General features: G+C 32.5%; 1 protein-coding gene across 1 annotated transcript in view; it reads left to right on the forward strand.

Moving 5' to 3' along the window:
* Window positions 1-25,960, forward strand: part of LOC130891014 (neuropeptide F receptor) — a 131,069-nt gene that overhangs the window by 66,477 nt on the left and 38,632 nt on the right. The window contains exons 2-3 of the mRNA XM_057795476.1: window positions 9,061-9,357; window positions 25,434-25,676. Of these exons, the coding sequence (XP_057651459.1) occupies window positions 9,163-9,357; window positions 25,434-25,676 (438 nt within the window). The 5' untranslated portion in view covers window positions 9,061-9,162. The remainder of the gene's footprint in view (window positions 1-9,060; window positions 9,358-25,433; window positions 25,677-25,960) is intronic.

A 25,960-nucleotide genomic window follows, 5' to 3' on the forward strand; every position in this document is an offset into this window, starting at 1 on the left:
GAAGGTGTAAACACATCACTTTTAGAAAAAATTCAGACTAGACAATTCGTCACATGAACGTAAAATAAGGTTTGTCCTATCCATGTACTCTATCTCAAGATTAGATTTCAATACGGGCTTAAAATGGTGAAATTTTTCATACTTCAGCTCATTAAGTCCTATCCTATTAGACCGTCCGATAAAGCTGCCAAACTTATATTCCTAATCAACAAACAATCCACATTCAATTATCTCTATATTATATATTTTTTCGAATTTTTCTACAGCCCTCGATCCATTTTTTACAACGTGCTGCAATGATTTGGGATAATTACTCAGTTGACCGCTACTTGGAGAGCATAAAATGGTTTCCACCCTACTACAAGTATTCGTAGCCTCTTTTGATTACTGACTTGACCTTTTGATGTCTAACTTTTTATAATTTCAACGTATTGTTAGGGAAAAGTTCGCAAAATGTCTCCCTAGGCCGAACCTAGTTCCTGAAGTTTTGCAAAAAAGAGGAAACAGTTAAATATCTAGATTTCAAGAATAAAGAAACATTACATGACAAATTATCCGACAGATATAATAATAACGGATTTGATAATGAAAACCAATATTTTTATAATAAAACTGATTCAGATGAAAAATTTTGAGGTTCAACTATTAAAAGTATTCGTTGTTGTTCGCATATTACAAATTTTACCCAGTACCCAAGTAGATTGCGGATTTGTATGTGGGTCGAAGGTATTTTGTGACATTTTAGCAATATTGAGATTAACTCCACCAGCTTCAACCACTAATTTATGTTATTCTTTATCCGTTATAATCATCTCCTCTATCACAATGTCTTTGGTGTTTTTTATAACAACATTCGTATCAACCACCAAAGCTTCATTCATGTCAAGCTCTTTTACGTCGTAAGTTGTACTAAATGTTTTTATAACACCATATATGTTACATTCACAAGTAGTAGTACTGTTTACTCCGAAGCGCTCATTTACTGAACATACATTAGATATATTGCAACGAAATAAACCATTTGTGTTCAAAAATTCGTACTCAAAATCTACTATCCGTGCACTAGTCATTTCAACTTGAGCGTCAGTTCTTGCATTTGTAAATGAATTTTTCTGTATATCAATTCAGTCATCTGTTCATGATCAATGGTCAAAATTCTGGTCTGAGTGAATCAATGTCGATAGAAATGGAAGGAATAAAACTGTTTTTATTGGTTGACTTATGAAGCAAACAACCCTTGCATAGACAACCTAAACAGATAAACGATGTACATAAACATGAAGTTGAATGAAAAAACATCATACTAAATAAACAATAATAATATGAGTATTTACTTACCTATCAATATCGCAAATAATATCGAATTTAATGAGTTTAGCTTATGATCACCTTATATTAAATAAAATTTTATGTCACAGCATAGAGCATAAAAAGTTAGGATATCTATGGCATGTCTTATAATTTTCAACTCGACTCTCAAAATATGTTGATTAAATTCATCATAGTCAATAACCATTACGGGGAAATTATCATAAAAATATATTTTCCTACACTATCGATTATTTTTCACCCAACAAATTAATTGTATTTATTCTAAATTCCAATTCACACATACACAAACAGAGTTGTTGCACCTTTGAAGTCCCGTCCCTCTTAACATTTACTCCCGGATAAGTCCGCGGATGGATGCGAAGAAGAACATTCCACCACTTCTTGTCATTTTGACAGGTTAACAACCTCATTCGCGTTGCAGTTTTTGTTAAGAGTTAGCTTGTTGTATATAGACTCTTTTCTTCTTGGGGTGGAAATCTTGATGTGCGTGTCTGTTTTCACTGTATCGGGTAAACCCTTTCCTACCTTCTCCGGCAAGAAAAAATGTATAACTTGGCACTTGCTCATGAAATGCGGCGTTACCGTGTTGGTGGGTTTCTCCTTTCAGAAAACCTAGGATCTTAGAAAACTATTTTTTTGTATTTTTTGTGTTTTTTTCCTATTTTTTTATTTTTTTTTTTCATTTTTTTGGTGTCTGGTTTTGATTCTAGTTCTAAAAATACATTTAGCCTTTATCTCATTTTCATGATATCCCCCACTGTGAGCTTTCTACCTGAAAATTTACTCATATACATTGACAGGTCTTGCATCATCGGCTGCAAATTCCCGAAAATAAATTTTGTAAGTACTGAGCTCTAGTCTTAACTTTGATGTTTTTAGTTTGACTATGTACTTTGTAAATTATTTCCAGTTAAATAATTTTGAACGTTACTTTCCACTTCCTCCGACTTGTCAATCAAAATAAGATGCTTGATGAAATTGACAGTGCAATTAAGAATTTCCTAAATTCAATATACGCGAAGGAGCTGTTTCTGTGCTAATAATTAATTGTCAATGAAGTTGCAGTTTCTCCTTTCAACTATACGGTTAGCATTTTGTCAAAAAACGTTTTCAATCAGTTTTGTTACCGAGCATAAAAAGGTCAATATATCTAAAAGACATTTGTGAGAGTTGCGAGCTTCGATACACAGGAACAAGATTTATCAACTTTTAACATAGACCACCAATTTATAAAGTGTCCATTTCCTGAAAGATTGATATTTCTCATTTAATTCCAATTTCAATCTATTTACTACTTTTCCAGTCAATTAAGTTGACCACAGTACAGATGGCTACAAACAAGAAAATTGGAACAAAAGCGTAAATTACCAAAGAGTATTTCACTATTTCCACAAGAAATTGATTTGCCATCGTGATTGATTAGCTTCATCAGTATTAAGATTAGATCAGTTCAACTGAAATTGGAATTGTATACCAAATTTAATTTGGTTCGAAAAAATAATCGATTTTAATTATGGATTTTCAGACAAATATAGAGCTTTCAAAATACAACACTTCAATACATCAAAACGAACTCAAAAACTCCATTTTTCGTGCCCCAATTTTTCAATTAATCAGACGCTTTAGCGTCATAATATGGGCAAATGCGAAGGTATAGGAAATATAATGATATAATATATAGATACTCATAGATATTGTCTACCCCTTGGAATTATTGTAGCTTCACCCTACGTAATGGAATCTGACTAATTCTTGAACTCATTATTTTCATTTCGTACCCATTTATAGTGAGGCTTGTAGCAACAAATTTTACGGATTAACCTCCTCCAACAAAACGATAATTGTCTTAATCAACCTTTTGTTCGATTCCATTATGAAACAAAATTTGAAGATGTTTAACCTGAACCAATTCGAATTCAGCTCAATTTCACTATCGAACAAGACATTCGCAGCTTTCTGTCTCGAACACCAGTCCAGCTTCATTTGCATTGGCATGCTGCTGGGTATCAAGTTTAATGTAATCTCATTCAACTGCAAAACAGGATATTCGTGGGTGTCTAATCTGGAGATCTGTTCAGCAGCATCTGCAGCCAAATACCAAGTTACACCAAGTTCACTGCAGCCTCTTTCGATTACTAACTTGACCCTTTTTGATAACTGACTTGAAGATACCTAGTGTAGCATTTTCTCTTCTACGTAAAACCACCGTGAATAATTTGCTAATAACATTCAAAAATACGCTCGCAATATTGGTAAAAATTACAAATTGTAGAAATCTTTGGTTTATGGTGTTATTTCTTGTTTAATGTGATTATTCAATTTATTCATATGAGGGTGCTCTATATAGAGACGCCAATAATTTCTTTCTTATTATCCCCCGTTTAACCTTTTACCAAAACAAACACACAAACTGCTCAAACAACTAAGAGAGCGTCAAAGACTACTAGCGTAAGAGAGCATTTTCCGTTTGTATTTCGTATTTATAGTTAGATTGTTTTTCAATCTCTGGTTACTTTCTCATGTGTCATGAAAACCATGAAGATTTACACAACCACAAATTTTGTGTTTTTATGTAAATATGAGTATTTTTGAATCACTATCTATTTCAATAGTTCACAAATGCAATTACAAAATTAGACCATATTCTAATTGTTCCTTTGATACATAATAATTTATAATTTTTATTGACTCAGCTTTACTATAATTTCATAACCTAAATTCTAAATTTATCATATGTAACCCTTCTCATTTATATTTTTTTACTTTAAACACAATTTCTCTCAAGGAAACTCTTTGAAATTACAAATTAATTCCTTATTCCATAACAAATCTGGCAAATTTATGATAGCTTGCAAAGATCGAAAAAGTCAGTTTTAGGTTAAGTTGATTGACATTTGACTTTGAAATTAATTTTTATTTTATACGATTCAATAATAGAAATAATTTAATAATGAAATACTATTTACATCTGAAAAATTGAATATACTTATCTGTTATTTGAATTATCCTATTATGTATACTGGTTACTATTTAATATATTTCATTATCAGTGCTTGAATTCGGTACTGAGATTATTGACAGTTAATGTGAATACATCTTAGAGGAAAGAGGATCAACAACCTGCGCTACGCCGACGACAGACTGATCATAGCGTCAAACATCCCAGCAATAATAGAAATTATGACCAGTCTGTTATCTGCGAAAAATATGGCACAAAAATGAATAAATCTAGAACGAAAATAATGATAGTTGATAGACAAAACAAAAATTCTCCACAAACATCAGAAATTGCAGGCTACGAAGTGGTAAACAATTTTAACTATCCTGGTTCCTTGATTACCAACACTGAAAATTCGAAAGCGAGATACGTCGTCGTTTGACTATGACAAGATCAACGACAACCAAGTAAAATAGAAAAATATAAAGACAAATCTATCAAGAAAAAAAATGAAAACCCGTCTAGTTGATGCTCTTCTCTTCCCCATTGCAACGCATGCAGCGGAAACATGGACTTTAAACAAAGCAGCTGAAAACCGAATAGAGGCTTTCAAAATGTGGGTTTATAGACTACTCTTTGTATCATGAACAGAACTCCGAACCAACTTATCAGTATTACAAAAAATTGGTGCACGTTCAAAGCTAACCACAATAAACCGCATGGCTCTGCAGTACCTGGGACATATAACTAGAAGATCAGAACGGTTAGTCATAGAAGGGAAAGTAGATGGCAAACGCCCAAGAGGCAGATCTCCAACTAGATGGGTATACCAAACAAAACCCTTAATAAATATGAGTATGCATCATGCACACGATAGGCAAGCATGGAAACAACTGCTGAATGAAATATAAATGGTGATACTTCATCCTTTGAATGATAATGGAAAGAGGAGGAAATATATGTGTATGTGTTTTTTAAAACTAATTTTATTTTAATTTGAGCCCAAAATCATGATTATTAAAAAGAAAAATTCAGGAATGTATATAAATTTGGGTATTTTTCTCCTTATTTTTTATCTGTAGTCATAAAGCTGTGAAGTTCTTGCATTAGTTCAATAGCTCTTTCAGCTGTGTAATTCAGTGATGCTTTACTTGAAACTTGTTAAAATTCATGAACGTTTAATTCCTTTTTCACAAATATCCATATAATTCATTGAAGAAAACTGCAGTGAAGTTTCAATAAAGAAAATACATGCTTATGACATCCACAAAATTACTCAAAGATTTCAATAAATCGAGAATATATAATATGAAGAGCGACACATCCCGTTCTTCAATAGGAGTGTGATAAATGGTGATTATTTGCAACTATTTTTATTATGGTTGTCACTACTGTAATAACATAAGTAATAAACAAATCGATTCTATTCTGAAAGTGGAAGGCGTCATTAGTGCCGACCAGCACAAGGCTAAGACAGTTATCTGTTACCAATTAATAGAAGAAAAGTGTGCCGTTGGCCCGAGGGGAAGAAGAATCGTTAAAGTGTTACTTACTACACACCCCACTAAGACGTTAAGGTTTGCCTAGGCTTATAAAGGTCTGGACGAGGTACTCTGTGCTCCAAGTGAGATTTCTCCGTCTTTGTAACTGAGCAGCTTTCCCTTCTAAAGTAAGTGCAGCTAGGCCGAAGGAAAGTCCGGGAGAGTAAATAGTGAAACTATATCTCTATCATCGCAACTGAACCTCGCTAATTAAAATAAAACAGTATATTGAAACAGAGATATGAACTTTGACCAACAATAGAAATACAATCAAAATTTACAAAATCGTAATTATTTGGGCTTGAAAGTGAAAATTTTGTATTGACAAATTGTTTATTTGTTTAATAACTAGAAATTCTTAAAAAAATCTTGTGAAAGTACTTATTAAAATGTCACTTCCTGCTTTTACTGTTAAATCTGGAAAATGAGGAACCATTACAAAAAAATTAATCAACCTAACTTGGATAAATTTCAACTGACACAAAATGAAATTTTTCTCTGATCACTGGGCACTATCTACTCGCGTGTCGCCCGAAGACACTTTTCACTTTCATGATCCGTAGAGCGACCCTATTCGAGGTTCCTAAACAACTTTTTTGGCTCCGTTGGGAGTTTCTTCTTGAAAATTTTTTCTCTGTTTCAACTGAGAATGTGACGTATTTAGGTCGAATCGACATTGCTTGCTTTGTTCAATTGGGAGAATTGTTCTGTAGAGTTTTTAACACGTTTTGATCATTTCTGACATCATTTCTGACAACATTTCTGACAACATTTCTGACATCATTTCTGACATCATTTCTGACATCATTTCTGACATCATTTCTGACATCATTTCTGACATAATTTCTGACATCATTTCTGACATCATTTCTGACATCATTTCTGACGTCATCTCTGGCATAAATTCTGATATTAATTCTCACATCAATTTTGACTGAGTTACTAACGGTTGAGAAGAGTTTTATGGATTACATGGAGATCTATGAGTGTCTTCGGATTAATAATAATTTTAATTCATAATTCCTATTTGTTTCATATCCTTTTTTTTTTCACTCCGGTGTTTTTTACAGGACATATCTTTTTCGGAGATTAAATGAAGTTTCCTGCAATATTCACATTCAGTACAATTTTAAAAAATTGATAAGACGGCTATTTCTTCTGACAAGTACCATTAGTTTTGAATAAACGTTTTCAAAATCAACTCATTAACGCTTAGGCAATGGGCAAATTGCGACACGTATAGCATGTGTGATGTAGTGTGACAAGACAGGCGCGACTCGTACATGTTACACGTGCTGGGTGGTGATCCGCATATTGAGACACGAGTGAATCAAACTAAACAATTGTTGTTATTAAACTTCTAAATCAGAACTGGATGATGCTGAGGAGGAAATGTTGTTTTATTCCTTGATGAGAAAAAAATTGAAATCACCTAATAAAGTTATTCTATCGAAGAGAAAACACAGGAGACAATTACAACCAAAATGAGTGATACTGATTGTGTTAATTATTTCCGAATGAATCGAAACTAGTTGAAGTAGAAGAGATGATCCGTCAACACATATTTTAAATGTAAATCATTTACAACATCACTCCAAATCCGATTCTTCAGTTTCGTTTACATATAATCACCATTTTTTGTATCGTGAAGCTTTCTATTAACTTTACTTCTTTTATTTTTTCGTGAAAAAATTAAGGAAAGACTTGCTAATGACCCAGACGTATGGCACAGCAAACTGTGTCTGAACTACAACGGGACACGTCTGTAAGCTCACGCGTGTCGTGTCAGGTCGCGCTGCGTCGTCAATTTGCGTCAATGCATTCAATCTTGTAGATTACAAAATTACGTGCTGTGCTGTGTCACCAAACTCGTGCTATACGTGTCCCAATTTGCGCCTTGTCTTAAGCTGGGCTCAAACGACTCGTGTACTTGTGTATGTCATGTGAGTGGGCTACCCATACACTTATTACGCACTCGCTGGTTTTTCTTTCGTGGCCGGTAAAAATTGGCCAGAGTCAAAAGCATCATGATTATTCTTACACTTGTTAAATACACACTTGTCTATACTTGTAGAGGCGCTCTGACCAAATGCACAAATTATTGGATTATACAGCAACCATTCATAGGCCCCAAGACCTACAGAAGCGAATAGACGTTTTGTTTATGTTTTCTTTTAATTTAAGTGTATGAGCGAAGCTCATCGCAACGGTGAAGTCGCTGAAGTAACTAAGAAATTTCCTGACGACTACTTTCCATATTGATTGCCACACCACTCATTTATTTGTTAAGATTTTAAGCCAAATGTTCGTGCTCGCGTACTTCTACATTGTAAACGTCGTATGAGCGCCGAGTTTTCTATCGAAATTTGCAAAGCTCGTTTACTTGGTAAGTACGCAAATAATTATTGTGTATTTGCCAATATCACGATTCGATCAAGCACGGCTTTCGAAAATTTCAAGGTTTTATACAAATATTTATTGACGGTTCTGCCCAAACTGCAACCTAACTCCACTACAAAGGAACAAGCATGTAACGCTTGTTTATCTTTTGCTCGCTCTCATTTCAACACTAGATATCTCGAAAAGTTCTCGATAATTGTCTCGTACAATTTTGCAAGGTCGTTATTAAAAACTGTCACCAGTCCGTCAATGGTTTCTTCGTTAACCTGTTGTTGGGCAAGCTCAGTGCATGAATTGATGACACTTGGAATTCAGTTGCCACTAAATTTTTTGTACTAAATTGCTAGTGACTCATGAAATATTTGATTCAAACACATTTCTCACAAATTCTTACCATTCTAGTTATAGTTCTAGCTCTAAAAGCACATAAACTCATTTCTTTGTTAGATATTGTTGTATACAATACGCTTCATTTTCACCAGAAGAACTGTGACACTACAGGTAGTTGTTTTGCTCGTCGAAATTATAATAAGCAGGTATTCTCACGTCCAGACTAGTTATCTAAAAGTTCTCTCCAAATGTACGGAAACTAGTTCGTACATTCGTATAAAGAACGATAATTACCTCCTGACAAGGTAGACTGAGAAATAATATCAGCGGCAGCGGGCGTACGAAATGCCGGTTATAATGCAAGTTTCATTCTTTTTCAGTGTTTTGGGTTCGAATAATTAGAATTATACCCTATGTGTGAAATTAAAACATTGATGAATAAGGCACAATAATTTAAATTTCAACTGCTTGTTGTTTTCAATTGATTTCTAATTTTTCTGAAATTAATTTTTTTTCCAGATTAGATATGGATGAAACTTGAAGACTACTGAAAGAAAACAATACGTTCAGATATGATTCAAGCTAAATAAAAGGAATAACCGATCTATAGAACAAAGAAATATGGAGGAAAACTATTTGGTCACCGATGTAAATTACACGTTTTCAACCGACACATCCAATGAAAGCGATTATATAGATTCTAAATTAATGGAAAGATACCTTACGAATAAAGGTATCGATGAGCCTGCATATTCGACGCTCATTGTGATGTATTGTTTTCTGATGATTATGGGAGCTTTGGGAAACACTCTCGTGGTAAGTAAAAGCTGATTACATAAAATACACGCTCATAACTATATATTATTAAAGACAAATTTATATTTAGAGTGTACTCTGGATTGGAGTCAATATACGAGGTGTATGTTAAAATTCATTTGATTATTGAAAATGAAGAATAGTAGTATCGCCGTTGATTAAGAATACATTGAGCCCCAAATGAATTAATGACTGAAAAAATGTATGGAAGGATTGTGTTTTGCTGTGTCGTATAAAGTTTCCTTTTCAACATATTATGATAAGACAGAATTTGAATTGTGCTAAATTTGTCCCAGTAAGTTTTTTTCTATCTCTATTTAACGCGCACTTGATCGTTACGGCCATTAGTACTTAATATTAGTTTTCTCCACATAAAGATAGTAGAAACAGTTTGGTTGAGGGAAACATAAGACACAATTCACATTTCAGTGATGACTAGATATGATTGAATTTTGTAAATAAGCTGTTTACCCTCCAGAAACTTCATATGCAGAATTTAAAATATCTTTCTTGTGTGTGTTACAAAGCTAGCGACATATCGTAGCGTAGTGTGGGCAATCAGTAAAAATATGTTTTATTGGGAATTTGGCGGAGAATATGATGATATTAGATAACCATGTTCGAATCGACGTGATCAATACGTAATTTCCGAATGACAATCTTATTCCGCCTGTATAAACCAAAACTTGTAAATTGGATGAAACTGTTCTTTGAATATGAAGCAGAGCCGAACTAACTCAATTCAATGATTTTGTCAGGTTAGATAAGACATATTTATTACTAATGATCCAGCGACATACCTGTATATATTTTATGATAAAAGTTTTTTGGATCTTCAGCAGTTCATATGTCTTGACTAAAGGATATTTGGTGTTTGATAGAATTAGGAGCTGATAAGAAATCTATACATATGGCTATGCGTAATGTTGTTTTGATTATTTCATTAGTATAGAAACTTCAGAAAAAGATTTTATACGATCTAATGTCTTTTGTGTTACACAACATCCAAGTCATCATGCTTTGAGGCTTCCGTGTAACAATTCAAGAAAGGAAAACCGTGAACCACTGGCTTCCTCCGTATTAAATGCGCAGAGAAAGAAATCAAATTGTGCTAGAGATCTGGTTTGATTTGAGGTGATGTGGTGCTCAATATTTGGATTAATAAGGAAATAGGATTATATATAGGATTATATTTCAAGGAGATTTATGATATAATAAACTGTTGGGTTTATGTATCAACCAAATTTGACGGTTTGGACGAGAAATTAGACAGTTTAAATTAAGCAAAAAAATCGAATTATCATTGACATGTGGTACGGCTTGATGTCATGATAAAGAAGAATCTTTTAATATAATTTTTCTGGTCATATATCTTTCCACAAAGGTTACAGTACCAGTGCATATTTCAACGGTCCCTTTTTTGAAGTACAAGAGAATCTCTCGACTTTAACTGATTCATTTTCATTTTAAATTGATCATTCCACACGGAAAGAGTAATCAACTACACTATATTGTTATTTCTCGCAAGATGAAAGAAACACTTTTATTACATTGATTACATATATTAAAATATATAAACTGATATACATACAATACATAGTAGATTAATATTTAGTAGGATATGCAAATTTGCATTAACACTCAATTATGTCGTAACATAAGATAGTGTTAATCAATCATAAAGCCGATGAAGGGTTTAGAAAAAGAGCTTATCATGTAAGAAGGGATAAATCACTACACAATTCAAACCCTTCATCAACTGAATCTCCTCTATTGGAGTATCTTGTCACATTTACTCGTAACGAGGGTATAATACTTGAATCGTTATCGTTTACCTGAGAGATCGATGCTAAATAAATTAGCAGTCGCAGTATTGTTCCTATCTGCTTATATATTCTCCTCTTTTACTTCATATCAAGTGATTTCTAATTGTGCTTATTGGGCTTTCTGGAGGCATCACATTCGACGGGATCAATGATCTGCATTATTAGACAAATGACTTCAGTTTAAGACAGGTTGTTAACTGCCTCAAACAAATATTGTACACCAACAAAAATTGACCGAAATTACAACTAAGGTTTCTGTGAGCCTAAATCTTAAAGGCAAATTTTCAAAGTACGAAAAGTATGTGATATATATTTTTCTCAATTGTATGACCTTATCCTTAAGTTTTTTTTATCTAGTTTTGGAAGGTTTAGGTTGAACTGTTCCAGCTTTTTCCGAAATTCTATTTTAAAACTTCTGAAACGTTACACTGTGAGAACATTAGCTTTTTTGTGATATCCACTACCATTCAAGGTTCGCTATTCTGGTCATTTGGACAACCTTTGGAGCACCTAGGGTGCCACTAATTACGTATCTATCTATAAGTTGATTGTTAATTTCGTTACATGGTTCATTTGATGATTTGCTCTCATTGTTAATGATAACGACAATAATAATATTATTATGAGAACGTTTGAACCGTAAATAGATTCTTAATTTCCGTTGTGACTAAGCTTTCTAGACGTTTAGAGAAAATTCTGGTCGGTTACACATTTATTAAGATGTCTTAAGACCGAAAAAAGATATTTGCATGAAGCTTTCGCTACTATCCATTTGGATTACTTTTGAAATACTTATGCTTCTCTATGTTGATATATCAAGAGAAATCTTAATATGTAACATATACGAAACAACGCTCTGTAACATTCACAATGCCAATTAAATTACTTAGAATTCATATATTTTGTATTATTGGACAAAATCTCTTTCAGCAACATCAAGTTTATGAAAATGAGACAATCAGTAAGGAGCTTCCAGGTGTTTTTTCTTAACAAGGCTCCCACTCTTCTCCACCTCTTATTTGAAGAACGTAGTAAAAATGCGGATAATTTGTTCATAGTATTGGGTAAATTCGAGAAATTTTTTTTTATATTTATTGTCGCATCAACTGCAAAGGTTATTAGCGATATGTCAGTTGTTCACAATTTATGATACAGTTGAGTATTTTTAAGATATTTGATTGAGTTTGTGGTATTACACTTATTATTAGGTAGAGAAATTATGGTGTTTGGAAATTGTGAGTTAGTCTTTCGTTTTTGTACTTTTGATAGTTCAGCAATAAGAGTTTCCAGTTTATATTAACGTTACAAGCTTCACATATTGGTGGGTTTTCTCGGTTAAATAAATATGAGTGTATCTATCACTTTAGTGTGTCTTAGCCTTAAACGATCGATTTTTATTTGGTCCATACGATTTTTAAGACTTTTTCCATGGTTGGACAGATGGTTTTAGAGATTTTAATATCGACTGCGATGTGTTCCACTCACTTTGCCACTTGTACTGAACTTTTGTTTTGATTGTCCCTTTATAGTCGTTTGCAATCACTTCCCGTAAAATTGTTGCTTCCTTATTTGCTGCTTCTTTGGTACATTTGTTTGCTTTTTCGTTTCTTAGGATGCCTGTGTGTAATGGTATCCAAATGATTGCAAATGATTGATACGTTTGCCTGGTGGATGAGGTGGTTTTAATAAGGATTCCTATAGGGTGTTTAAGAAAAAGTTGTTCAAAGGTTTGTATTGAGCTCATGGAGGCTGTTATATTGTATTGATTTCTTCTAGCGATGATTAATGCCTGTAATATGGTATAGAACTCTCCAGTATGGACGCTATTATGTGAAGATAGTTTAAATATGTGTATTTTGTGTTCTACTACCGCCGCTCCTAGGCCATTAGGTGTTTTGGATGCGACCGTGTACAGAATATGGTATTCTTTGAAGCTTTCTTCCGTAAGAGTACGGAACGATTGTGTTATTACAGAACTGTTTGTTTCTTCTTTTTCAAAGGAGTTCATGTTGACGTTGATGATGGAAATATGGATTGTCCAAGGGAAGATATTTATGTTGAAAGAAATCTGGTAATTCAAGGGCTAGGGTGTTTGTGTATTGGCGAATTATTTCATAGAACGAAATAGTAGTTTGTTTTTGAATAGGTGCTTAAAGCGATCTGGGTTAATTATTTTATTAGTTGAAGAAGGTGCCACTTTAGTGCTTTTCGTGTAGAATTTGCAGGCTACTTTATCTGCTGAGTCAAATGTCTTCAGATCTAAAATCAGGACGATTTATCAAGATAAATATATATGGAGGCTTAAGAAATGAAAAGTTGAAGGAAGAAGAAATATTTCTGTATAATGGTCAATTTTTACCGTCCTACCGGAAGGTATTTTATCTACCGCCTTAGAAGTTGAGGGCTAAGGCACAAGTGCAGTTTCTGCAACATAAAATAAATAAATTTCAGTATACATGTGTGGAAGTTTAGAGGTTTACATTAAACTTACCTGAGTCTCTTTCGTCCATATACTCTAATAGGGATTCAATGGAATAAAGGTAGATGGGGTCAATGATGTCTGGCCTAATGGAGCACTCAAGAGTACGTCTACACCCATTATAGGTATCGTAATAACTCTGTAGGTGAATAAAACAAAAACAATTCTCTACGACTGAACACGTGTTACAATGAGAAGAAAAAATTGTTAGGGTAGGTATCCGCCTCGATCAACTACGCATCCACTATATTGTATCAAATGTCAATGCTGTTGAGTGATTCGCTGGACATTATAGCCATTAGTATTACCTACCGTCAAATCTATGAGCGTATTAGTTGTGCTAGTGAACGAAAAGAATGCGCTACGGTTCATTTTCCCTTTCGCACCAGCGAGTTTCCATATCTTGATGCGTCCTGGAAATGAACTTATCCGATATCCGATAGAAGTTCATTCAAAAACTTTATTTCACCGTAAAATGCGATCAAATTGTTTGGGATTATCGTAAGCGAAACCTCTAACAGAGTCTAGACCAATAATATTTAATTATCCTGTGATCTGGTCGGGTAGGAGGAAAGATTTACGGAATTGGAACTTCGCATACTGAGTCAAACCATATTTTCATATCCATGAAAAGACGCTGTTGATAATATGACATTTTCATGAATTTTTTATGAGAGCAGGAATTCCTAAATGAATAATGAAGGCTAGACCTAGTTTAAATCAAAAAATGGATGGAAAACTATTACGTGAAACTTTGACACACAGACAAAATAACATATTTTGCTCACAAAATGAGTCTCTTATGGTATCGCTTGTATCAAAAGAAATAAAAAATTGACAGAATATATTGTCATGAATAGGTTAATTTTTGACCTGCAGATTTCACAAAAAAAAAACAGATACGAACAAGTTCGAAACAAAATGTTTTATTGCTTTTAAAATAATCACCCGTGACGTTTATACGTTTTTACATGAGCTTAAATTACATATATCTTTTCCACTCTGAAACTGATATCGTAGAAAGAAGATTTTGGAAGTCTTCAAATCCGTGAGGTGATAGTACAAACAATGAGAGATTAATTTGATGTTTTTCTCCTTCAAATATTAAGTATTTTAACATGCTCTAGGAGAGCTGGCCTGCGGAATCCATGTGACAGATATTTTTTCACACCTAAATGTTTGTATTGCATCTGCTCTATCCTGAGAGACCCCTCTATATGCTCTATGTCTGTAGATCACATGCCGATCTTGTTTTATCATATTATGTACAGCATCGATGTTCCTCGAAATGACACTCAATTTTGGCCGACAATCATCACTGACGAATGTACGAACATGACGAAATTATGTAAATCAATTATAAACAGTATTCTTGAATAATGCTTCATTACCACTTGTCACGTGAACTGAATCTATGCGTTGTGGTTCTTTCTAAAATATAAAAAATCAAACGAAACAAGCTCTCACGGGTGATTTTCATTTTTACACATACTTGCTTATTTTAAACGTTCACTATTAATAATTTTCGTTTATTTAGAACGGAAAGGTTTACATACATACATACATACATACATACATACATACATACATACATAAACTAGGACTTTGAAAACTAAGTATTAGATTTCAAGTTTCTTTCTAGTAATAAATGGAGACGAATTCGTTAAAGGAAATCTTGCAAGATCATTGAAATAAATAATTTTGAATGGAAAGTGACACCTCTTTGAAAAGATACTGAGAAAACCAATGGTACTAATATTGTATATAGTGTTTATTTATTTTGACTAGGTTTTGACTTTAAATGTTTAATATTAGGGGGAATTTGGAGAAGTTAAGCTGCTTTTTATATGATACATAATAAATTCTAGTTCATAGGGACTAAATAATCGATGATTCATTTTTGCAATACCTTGATTTAGTAGGCAAATTTGTGCATAATTCTGTTTTCAGGTCAAATTCATCCACCAATTATTTTTGGGAAAGAAGAAATCATTTTCATCTTCAACCATAGTTTCATTAATTTATCTTACCCAATTTTGAACTTACTTTAGATACTCCCATGCTGGTACTCCATGATACACAACCTCACAATGATTTAAAATCAAATGAATAACAATATAATATTGGTCAGAAAAATTTTCCGGTTTCATTCGTGACAAATTAAATGAATAGTATTTATAGTCTATCACTAACAAAAAGGAAGAGATCTTTTAAACCGCTTAAGACACAGAAATCCATCATATATTAGCCCTATCGTCGCATTTGACTTTTATTCTCTCTTCATACCGACAACTTCCGTAGGCTGTGGACTACCGTCGTCTACACTGGAATGTAAATATTTCAATGTGATCAGTAGATTTAAATTCTATCAAAAATGAGTGGAATAAGATAAGGAGAAGATGGTCAATTCACACCATCATCCACAATACACGAAGTTAAAATATGAAATATGGAATACCATTTTTATCCATGGTTATAAGAATATAGGAATGCATACGACTACGCTGTTACCAAATATATTATTAATTTCTCTTCATAGATCTAATGATTTTCGTTATTTTTTGTTTCGCATCTTCTGACCCTGAAATCAATCTTTTCGAGCAGAGTTATTCGGTCTCCAGCTGTTCGGAATTTTTTTTAATTAACTGTCTCAGATTAGAATGCAAATGGCATTGCTTCTTTTCAGGTCATACCAAAAGGCCTTATACTACATAGTAATAGAAAATTAATGAGAAGCTTATTGTGAATAACTGCAATACTTTTTTTCTACAAATTTATATGTATCCCATTTGTCTGAATATTCTTCTGTCTGTACGGTATTTGGAATTTCTTTAATAGAATTGCTTCTTCCATTTTCATCTATTACTTCTTACATTTCTGCTGTTTTGATTTTCTTTCTCAGCGTAGTTGTTTCGAAAAGGCATCATGTATGTAGGTACTGCAAAAATCACTAAATATATCTCCCGCATCCACCTTGACGCAGCTCTCACACTCAAATCAATTTCACACTGAGTTTATGGCTTATAAAACCCTCTGATCGTAGAGAAAAAGTAATCTGGTAATACAATAATATAATAATACATACCTCAATAAACACGACAACATTCACAAAAATACTTAAATTGGAAAAAAATTCTGTGCAAAGACAAAACACGTTTAACATTCTCTGTGCCAAACGGAACAGTTATATACTGGTGATTCGTCGCTCCATGTGATCAATGACCACATCGACGTTTTATTTTATTTTATTGGCTCTAAATTTGAATGAAGTTTTAAAATATTGGTCAAATCTCTCAAATTTCCTCTACAATAGATAAGGGAAAGATCGCGGAGAAGATCAGCACTTCAAAAAGTCAGTATAATCCGCAATATGTTGGATTTGGATAGTACAATCAATATCGCTATAAAAGAACCTACCAATGTGTGAATATTGTATAGATTGAAACTTGTGCATTGAACTCAAATTAGTTTCCGGTACGATAAACCGAGTCTACATTTTTTATAGTTCTCTCCATGTTAAATAATAAACAATTGCGGTATACGCACAAAAAATACTATTTTCCTCATATAACTTCAATTTAGAAATTATTCGTGATGAAAATCGTTTGTCTGACGAAAAATAATGAAAACTCCACGGAGAGGAAATTCATTTCTCAACAGAGAAAATCTCATTATCTTCCTTTCGTTTTTTGAATGAATGGTATAAGAAAATATTGTGTTTGGTGGTTTGAACTCAACGTATAATCTTCAAAACGAATAATCTTAAAACTTATTGTAGCGGTTAAATCAGAAAATTATGAAAAAGAATTTGAAGATTACAAGAATTCAAGTATAAAACATTCATATTCATATTCAACAAATTACCACTTTATATTGTATTGTTTGATATGAACATAAATATTTTTCACCCGCCAGTCGTATAATTAAATTAAATAACTATAACAGAACAGGAATAGAGTATTTTTCATCAATAAGTGCATGATATTATTCGCCATAATACTCGAAGTTTCCCATCAACTTGAGTTTCGACATTAATCAATAATTTTTGGAAATGAATTCAAAATGGTTCATATTGTTCAATGTGAATTTTGAGAACAATACTTGTTTCTTCATTTTGCAACGTGCGCTTTGAAACTGAAAAGAGGTTATAATAGATCCTTCGGGTTGAAATCTGTATGAAACATGATGTATACATTGTTCATTTTTTGGTTTTGATATAATTCGTATTCTCCTGAACAGTATTGAGTACCAAAGATGATAGTGGCCAAAATAGAAAACTGTCTCCTGCGAAAAGTAACTCCGAATGAAAACGTGAATTAAGTAGCTCATATTGAATCTTTATTTATAACTATGAGTCATTATAAAAATTCGTAATTTCTGATAAAAAAATAATGAATTCTTAAGGAAGGCTAGTGACGATATTCATCAATTTATTTTTCATCTGCATCTTAAATCCACGTCGTATATCTGTTTTGACAATGTAGCAATAACAATCTCTTTGGAGTGCTTGTATTGATATAGTTGTCGTTCTCATGGAAAGTATCATTATTTGTGACTCACCTTCTACTGCGACCATGTGTATTTCTAACGATTCCATATGCAAAGCATATCCCTTCGAGTAACGTCAACTTATTAGTTCAAGTGTAGCAGAAAATTGTAACATTCGTGGTATGGCAGGGTCATTTGGACCCTGTGATAACAGTTGATGGACTAATATATGTTTGATATTCTTAATAGAAAAAGAAAAACAGAATATATCAGATTTTTTACAGTTTATAAAAAAATAAACAATATTGCAACAAAAAGTATTATAACAAAAAGTACCAGAGTAATGGGTGAAATAATAACGAACTGCACAAAAAAAGTCTTCTTGTATCAATGGCCTTCCTAACATTGTTAAAAAGTTTCTTTCATCCATTGTTTTCTTTCCTGCCATGCAGTTGAAAATAATATTAACATCTACACCTGCTATATCCATTAAACTGAACTATATTGCTTGTGTCTATGTTCCTGTTTTAATCTCTAGTTTATACAGGCATCAACATCACTCTGGTATCTGGCTTCTTTTCTAGTGTAGTCATGGTATGTATTGAGGACATAAATATAACCGCCCTATTATTATTAGACACATACGACAAGTGTTTCATTACTGGTAAGACCAAAGACAGATGAATTAACAGACCTGCTTTTATGAGGAAGAAACTCAGAGGACAATTTCCTCTTATTTTTTTATAGTACCAACGTAAATTAATACTTAGCTTTCAAGTTCAGTTATCAATTGATAAGTGAACAAATTGTCCCCTTTAACATTTCTGTTGGTATTGGCAACTGGCCATATTAATCTCAGTACGCCGAAAGTACTCATCTGATTTATTTTTAAGATACATACGAACTTTACAGCGCCGACGAATTTCAATGAGAATTTCATCAAACTTAAGTATTATCCACAACTGTAGTTTGATTTGAAATTGTCAATGAATAATCTATAAACACCAGAAATATGTACCAAAGGGTCCCCATTATCGATTCTCTCTTCTCTATTAGATCTATCCTCGAAAGGGAAAGCCGTGAGAAGAAACTAGAAGGAAATTATTGCTCTAAAAATATCACAATCAGTTTTTTCTGTCAGCTAAATATAAAAGTCCAAAAATTGCACATAGATCTTATTTATAAGCATGACTGTAAATTGGCAGGAAAGACTTAAAAGATTATAATTGGCGGCCATATCTGTAATACGAGTATTTGTTTCATTGTGTAGCTTCTTCAATATTCAATCATTGAGGAAACATTTCCAAGCTACTATTGCGCAGGTTGCTTAACGAAAGATTCTCCTCTCAACCCAGGTAAATGGGTGCGACTGGGTACAGGAGCATTTCTTGACTATTATTAATAATTTGATTGTCTTTCTAGAGCCTTCACTCTGCTCACTAATATCAAACCGTCTCTTCCAGTTCGTTATCACTGCCTTCTTGCCCCGATTTCGTGATCACTATGCTCTCTCTCTCAATATCAGAAAAGTCAGTATCAACCTCCAATCTCTTTCCCATATCGTTATCCGGTTGTTGTGATTCACCTATCAGGGCTTTTTTTTTCTCTGCTGGTTGGTGCCATTTTTGCACACAAGAAAATTCCAAAATAATCACACTACTGGTATGGCAGGGTCAAATTGGACGCTAAAAGCACATCACAGCCACGAGCTTCAACCTAGACAGACCACCGATTAACGGCACATATATTATGATAACCTTGAAGAATACACGGTCGGACAACCAGCTCGGTCTATCGCCCTGTTCACATTGTAAAAATTAGCTTCTGTTGGGGTCCAAATGAACCCAGCCATATCAGTTGAAGGTTAAATAAAGCCATTATGGCATGAAAAATACGCAGATATCATTAATGTCTCATTTTCAAATGATTTCAAACCTACTATCTATAAAGATTATACGTTTCTCAGAAATATGGCTGGAATATGGCTATCTCTTTTTTGTAACAATTTGTTTTTGTAGAAATATTTATTCCAATTCAAATTTTTAAATTTATGTTTGCATTACAAATTACATGAACTATCACAGAAAAGATGATGTCCTAACTCATCAAGAAATTATATAAACTCTTAGTGGAAGTCAAGTTGAGGAGTTACATACTATACATTACACTTTGTACGATGTACAAAATTTGTAATTAATCTTCTCATATCTCTTATATTAAACTCAATATTCATTAATCACGTGAAAGCTGTTCCCTATTAAAAGATGTACATAAATGGTTCTCGAAACATATAAGCCGGAGATAGAGGGCGATCTTGGATAAATGCCCTTTACAGTCAAACGAAAGGCTTCGGCTTCGGAAATTCCTGACAAAAAAATCTTTACACCTTTCCCGATACTCTCTCTCTCAAAAATTTTATTTTTCGAATCTCTGCAAAAAATCTTCCACTCGAAAAAGGTTTTCGGAATTCTTTGATTACATGAAAATCTGATATTTTCATTGAACGGTATTATTGTGTGGTAAATTTGACGACTTAAAAAAGTCTTATTCATTTTTCACATCTCCATTTTTATTAAAAAAACGTCTTTAAGATCAGGGATAATAATTGATAATCCTTTATAAAAAAATTTCTATTTTCAATATTATATTTGCGTCATTTTCAGAGTCACCCTTAGGTTTTGATAGTGATAATACGTCGTTTAACAGTCTTTTTTGACAGTTGTATTTTGGTAGAGCCTTCTTGACCATTCTTTTCTTCCAATTTTATTGATTAAGGATTGAAAGATAACGATTTCTACAAATCAAATCACATAAAATGATCAGTGGTTTATTTTCATCCGATGAGAAACTGTTATATTCTTTCAACATTTCCAAATCCTCATACAATTGGACCTTTTCTATCTGAACCACCTTGAAACAGAATTTTTCTTAAATACTAAAACTTCGTGAAATTTACAACGCATGCTCTGCCAAAACGCAAAATAGATAAAAATTGAACACATATATATCAAACTCGATATAAATTACTGAAGCACAACCATCGTGTCATAAGAAAATTAGCGGAATAAAATCACTCGTCGTGAAATTTACCATACTGTACTATTCTGGGGTTAGAGAATATCTGGATGTGTAATTTTCAATCCCTGAATCGTCGTATTGCATTATAATCAATATTTGACATATCTGTACCATGTTTCAGTGTAAATATTCAGTAAAATTATTTCCATTTGGAAAGTTGACAGCAATAATAATTGTGCAGTGTCTTGGGTGTGTTGATATGTTACAATTTATGATTGACTTGGTTCATCCTAATAACAGTGACAACTTATTTATCAGAGGGAATATTTGAACATTTTATAGCATCCGTAGACAAAATATGTCCTATGACTCTTGGAAATGTTGCTAGACTCGACAAGCGCATATTCTACTAAAGTCTGTTTTACAAATTGGTTTCATTGACCTGTATTATAGAGAAGAATTAATAATACATGGAAATGTCGAAACTTCGAGGTATGAACATTTATTTCCAAAGAGAAATGTGGATACATAATAAAAAACAAGAACCAATAATGAGGAAAATAGAGGAAATGCAGTTAAATTGATAGAATGGAGAATACGTACTTACATGGAGCGTGGTAGAAAACAGCTAAAGAAAAAGAAACTCCAGATGCAATCAAAAGATTAACAGGAAACAGGTGAGAGTGATGAATTGATGACCGGAATTCTCACTCTATACCTGAAAAGGTAAAAGGTTGTATAAATTTGGTAGATATTATTCAAGTAATTCATTTCAAATCATTGCACTAAGGTTTCTCATATTATCGAATTTGAACAAGGAATTGGAACGGCCGTGAAACTAAATATTTAGAATTGAGTCATTAAATATAATTAGATATTGTGAGGATTGCTATGACATAGTTAACGTCTGTTGACTGGGGGACTAATATTATCGATCAGAATTATCAGGTATAAAAAATTCTGAGGAATTCGGTACAGTGTCAAAGTCCAATAATATTTTAGTTGATAGGCATCTGCATCCGAAATTATTTGTAGTGTATTGTTTTTGTATTGGTTGAAAGAATTATGTTGAAACGTATTTTGATGATTGTCCATAGGCGCTCCATTTTTAAGATGGATTCTGAACTTTATTATATTCAGAGAGGATTCAGAAGATTTTGATTTTCATTAGAAATATATGTATTTCTAAATATAAAATCTAAATCCAAAGAGGCTTGAGAGATGACCATGTACCACACTATTTTTGACTGATTTTAGGTGAATATTTTCGCGTATTAGAAAAAATAATTAATAGATAAATCTCAAATGAATCTGAAAATCATATAAACCATTATTGAAAACCATTATTATTATTATTATTCGACAGTCTAGCTCAAAATCTCTTGATTGAATGAATTTTATGATGTTAATATAGGGATGTGTCATGAAATAAGATGAAAGACATTTTCAACCTTATTATGAAAGTCGATACGCATTTTTGGCTTTATTTCTGAGAGCTCAATATGTAATGTGTAAATATACCCATTCTTCCGAACACATGTATTATAAAATGCATTTCTGAGAATTTTCTTATTCTCTTATAATACAAAAAGAGATATTCATTGCTGTTTTTCCTTTACTCTTTACTGAACAATATATTCATTGGAAAACAAAAAAATTTATTGACTCATTTTTTTTTAATTTCAAAGAACCTAAAAAGGAATAAACTGAGTCTGAGATTGATAATTTGAATCTGAATCCAAAAGTCACTAACGTTAGGAACATAGTTTAGCTCTTCTTTAAGTCGCATAAAATAACATGCAGTATGAGAACAAAATTTTTCTCCATGTGAAACTGAACAAAAAAGTATCATACAATATGAGATTGTTCCTATCTGTACACTTGGATTTCTACTGGCGTAGTTCTCCATTCAGGAACAAAGTATAAGGATTGTCCCAATTTAGTGATTTGACGTCAATGTTAATTCTGTTGAATGGTAAAAATCATATTTATATAGAATACTGTGATGTTTTTCTTAGTTATTTATATGATTTCTATTCGTGGGGTTAATTAATAAACACTTTCTCTTAAGTTCTTAATTCATTGAAATACTTCACACTACACTATGCACTACACAGCAAATGTAACAATAAATATGAAAATAGACTAGGTGTGAACACAAACTGTTCAATACCCGTGATTAAGTGCAGATATTGGAGTGATTTAAACCGACGGACTTACTTTACAGATTCTGAACGTTTTTGTACTACGTTACTCAGTTTGAAACTTTTCAAAATAGAGGTTTCCATCAGAAATTTTTCTTGTATATCATATATCATAATTATAACTTATAGTCTCATTTGAGGGACAGATTGTTAAATGAATGGTTACATAAAATATATATAAAATCTGTCAATAATACACAAAACTAATCGTTGCTAAAAAGTTATTGAAGGATTTCTATTTTATAGGGATTAAATTAATTTTGCCATAGTCGTGTTTCGTAAAACATAACTACTTAGCTTATTTTGGAAGGTTCTGCAGTAAATGTGTGTAAATTTATATTGTCATTATTCAATCCAAAAAATTGCGATTATTTCTCTGTTGTTAGTCAGGTACATATTCTTTAAATTACGTATAGATATTTTTCATTAAGCATTACCTATGAATTATAATAATTCCAGTTCTCGATTATGTGGAAAAGTGATAATTTACAATAAACATATACAAAGAGGTTAGGAATGATAATTAGAATGTTATAACAAAAATTTCCCGAATGTTGGAACTGGGTTCTTTATAACTGTTTTAAAACCTGTGCGATTATAAAAATACTAGTTTGATTACGATTACATTCTTCCAGAATATTATGATTTTTTTTTATTTTATTGAATATTAGGAGACAAAGTATTTCACATATGTACCGTTACATGAAACGTATTTAAAGTCTCTTTACCGAAAAAAGATCAGCACGTAAACATCTCAGGCGAAATCGTATTATCGTACTGCAGTGAGATTGTTTATATTATATAACGGATGATAAAGTTGTTAACATCAGCTATACTCCACCTGAGAAGATGTAACATGCCATTCGGCCTGTTTTTTTCTTCAAACATTCCGAATATTCCTTTCTACAATTACTCTGGTACAGTAGTCTCTTCGAGTTTATTTATTCTAACACTCGAGTTTTTGAAAAAATTAATTTGTATCGACCTTCAACTCCATTCGAGAAATTCAATACAATCTCGGAATGTGAGAATCAATAAATCCAAAGTGACGACTGTACCACAATACGTGAACAAAGGAATATTCATTGAAGAAAAACGGAACAGACCGCATGACATATTACAAAAAGAACTAAAAAGTTTTGGTTTTGGTTGTGAGTATTAGTAAAAATTTAATACAAGAAAATGATGACAAGATTGTTAATGACGTTATTTCTAAGACGGCAGATATTTCGGGAGTATCTTCTTAAAATAGAACATTCTTTTCTGACATTAAAAATAAAAAACCTTATTATAAATATTGACGACAGTGGAAGCTCAATGTCATCTGATGGAGACAAAGAAAATTTGTTTATTGAGGTTGAAAATGAATATTCTATTCAAATGTTTCAATAAACAAAATATCTTTCGATTTCTGTATTAGGTGTTAGCAATAAGATGCTATATATATCTGATTTTCGGATGAATTTGTTTCATATTTTATCCATTCACTTCATATCTATTCCAAACTTAAGGTTTATATTGTATATCTTCATAATAATAATTGTTTCTAATTAATTTTAATTTATATTATTAATCAGCTGTATGAAATCGCAAATTATTTCTTAAGTGCGGTCCTATTTTCAACTCTTATCATATGCTCTATTAGTAAATATGTTTTGGTTTACTATTTTTCTTCGCTAAACAGACATGAGTTCCATTTATTTTATTTCTATGAAGTAACATTTGATTTTTTCGGAAATAAATTAACGTTGCATTGTTAAGAAGTAATATTTAAAATGAAGTATCAACCAACTCATTTGCCCATCTAAGATTTCACGGATGAGGTGCGCAATCTTAAAAATAGATAGGACGTATTAGATACAAACTATACAGGTGTGTCAAATTGACACTTTTTATTAACAAGTGATGGCTATCGCCGATGTAAAAAGATCTGCTGTATTATCTAATGTATTACGATAGATGTATACGTGGACATATACGTATTTGTAATCTATATTTTCTACCCCAATGTATTCAGTTTATTGCTTGATTTTGTTGATATATAAATTATATTTGTTTCAGATTGTCACTGTAGTACGTAAACCTGCAATGCGAACACCTAGGAATATGTTCATAGTGAACTTAGCTGTAGCTGATCTCCTACTTTGTGCTATAACTATGCCATTAACGTTGATGGAGATTCTCACTAAATATTTCCCATTGGGAAACAATCTGTTCGTTTGTAAAATAATTGGCATACTTCAGGCCACCAGTACTTATGTTTCAACCATTTCTATCACTGCGATAGCATTGGATAGATATCAGGTGAGATTACAGTTTATTACTTATTACGATACGATTTCTATATTGTTTCTTGAAGGTCTCCTCTATCCACAGAGTTAAGATTGCATTTAAAACACAATTGTAATTTTATAATTTAGAAGGAACCATGATCTTGATGAGAAATTTGGATTCTTGGCAAGATTTTTTTGAATAATCCTTAAAAAAAAATTATAATACGTGAAAATGATTTGGAATCCTTCTAGTCTACCTCTATATCAGAATATTCCGAAAATCTCATCATATTTTTCAATTATAGGCTGTCCACC

Source organism: Diorhabda carinulata, chromosome 3 (genome assembly GCF_026250575.1).
Source record: "Diorhabda carinulata isolate Delta chromosome 3, icDioCari1.1, whole genome shotgun sequence".
In the NCBI taxonomy this organism is placed as follows: domain Eukaryota; kingdom Metazoa; phylum Arthropoda; class Insecta; order Coleoptera; family Chrysomelidae; genus Diorhabda; species Diorhabda carinulata.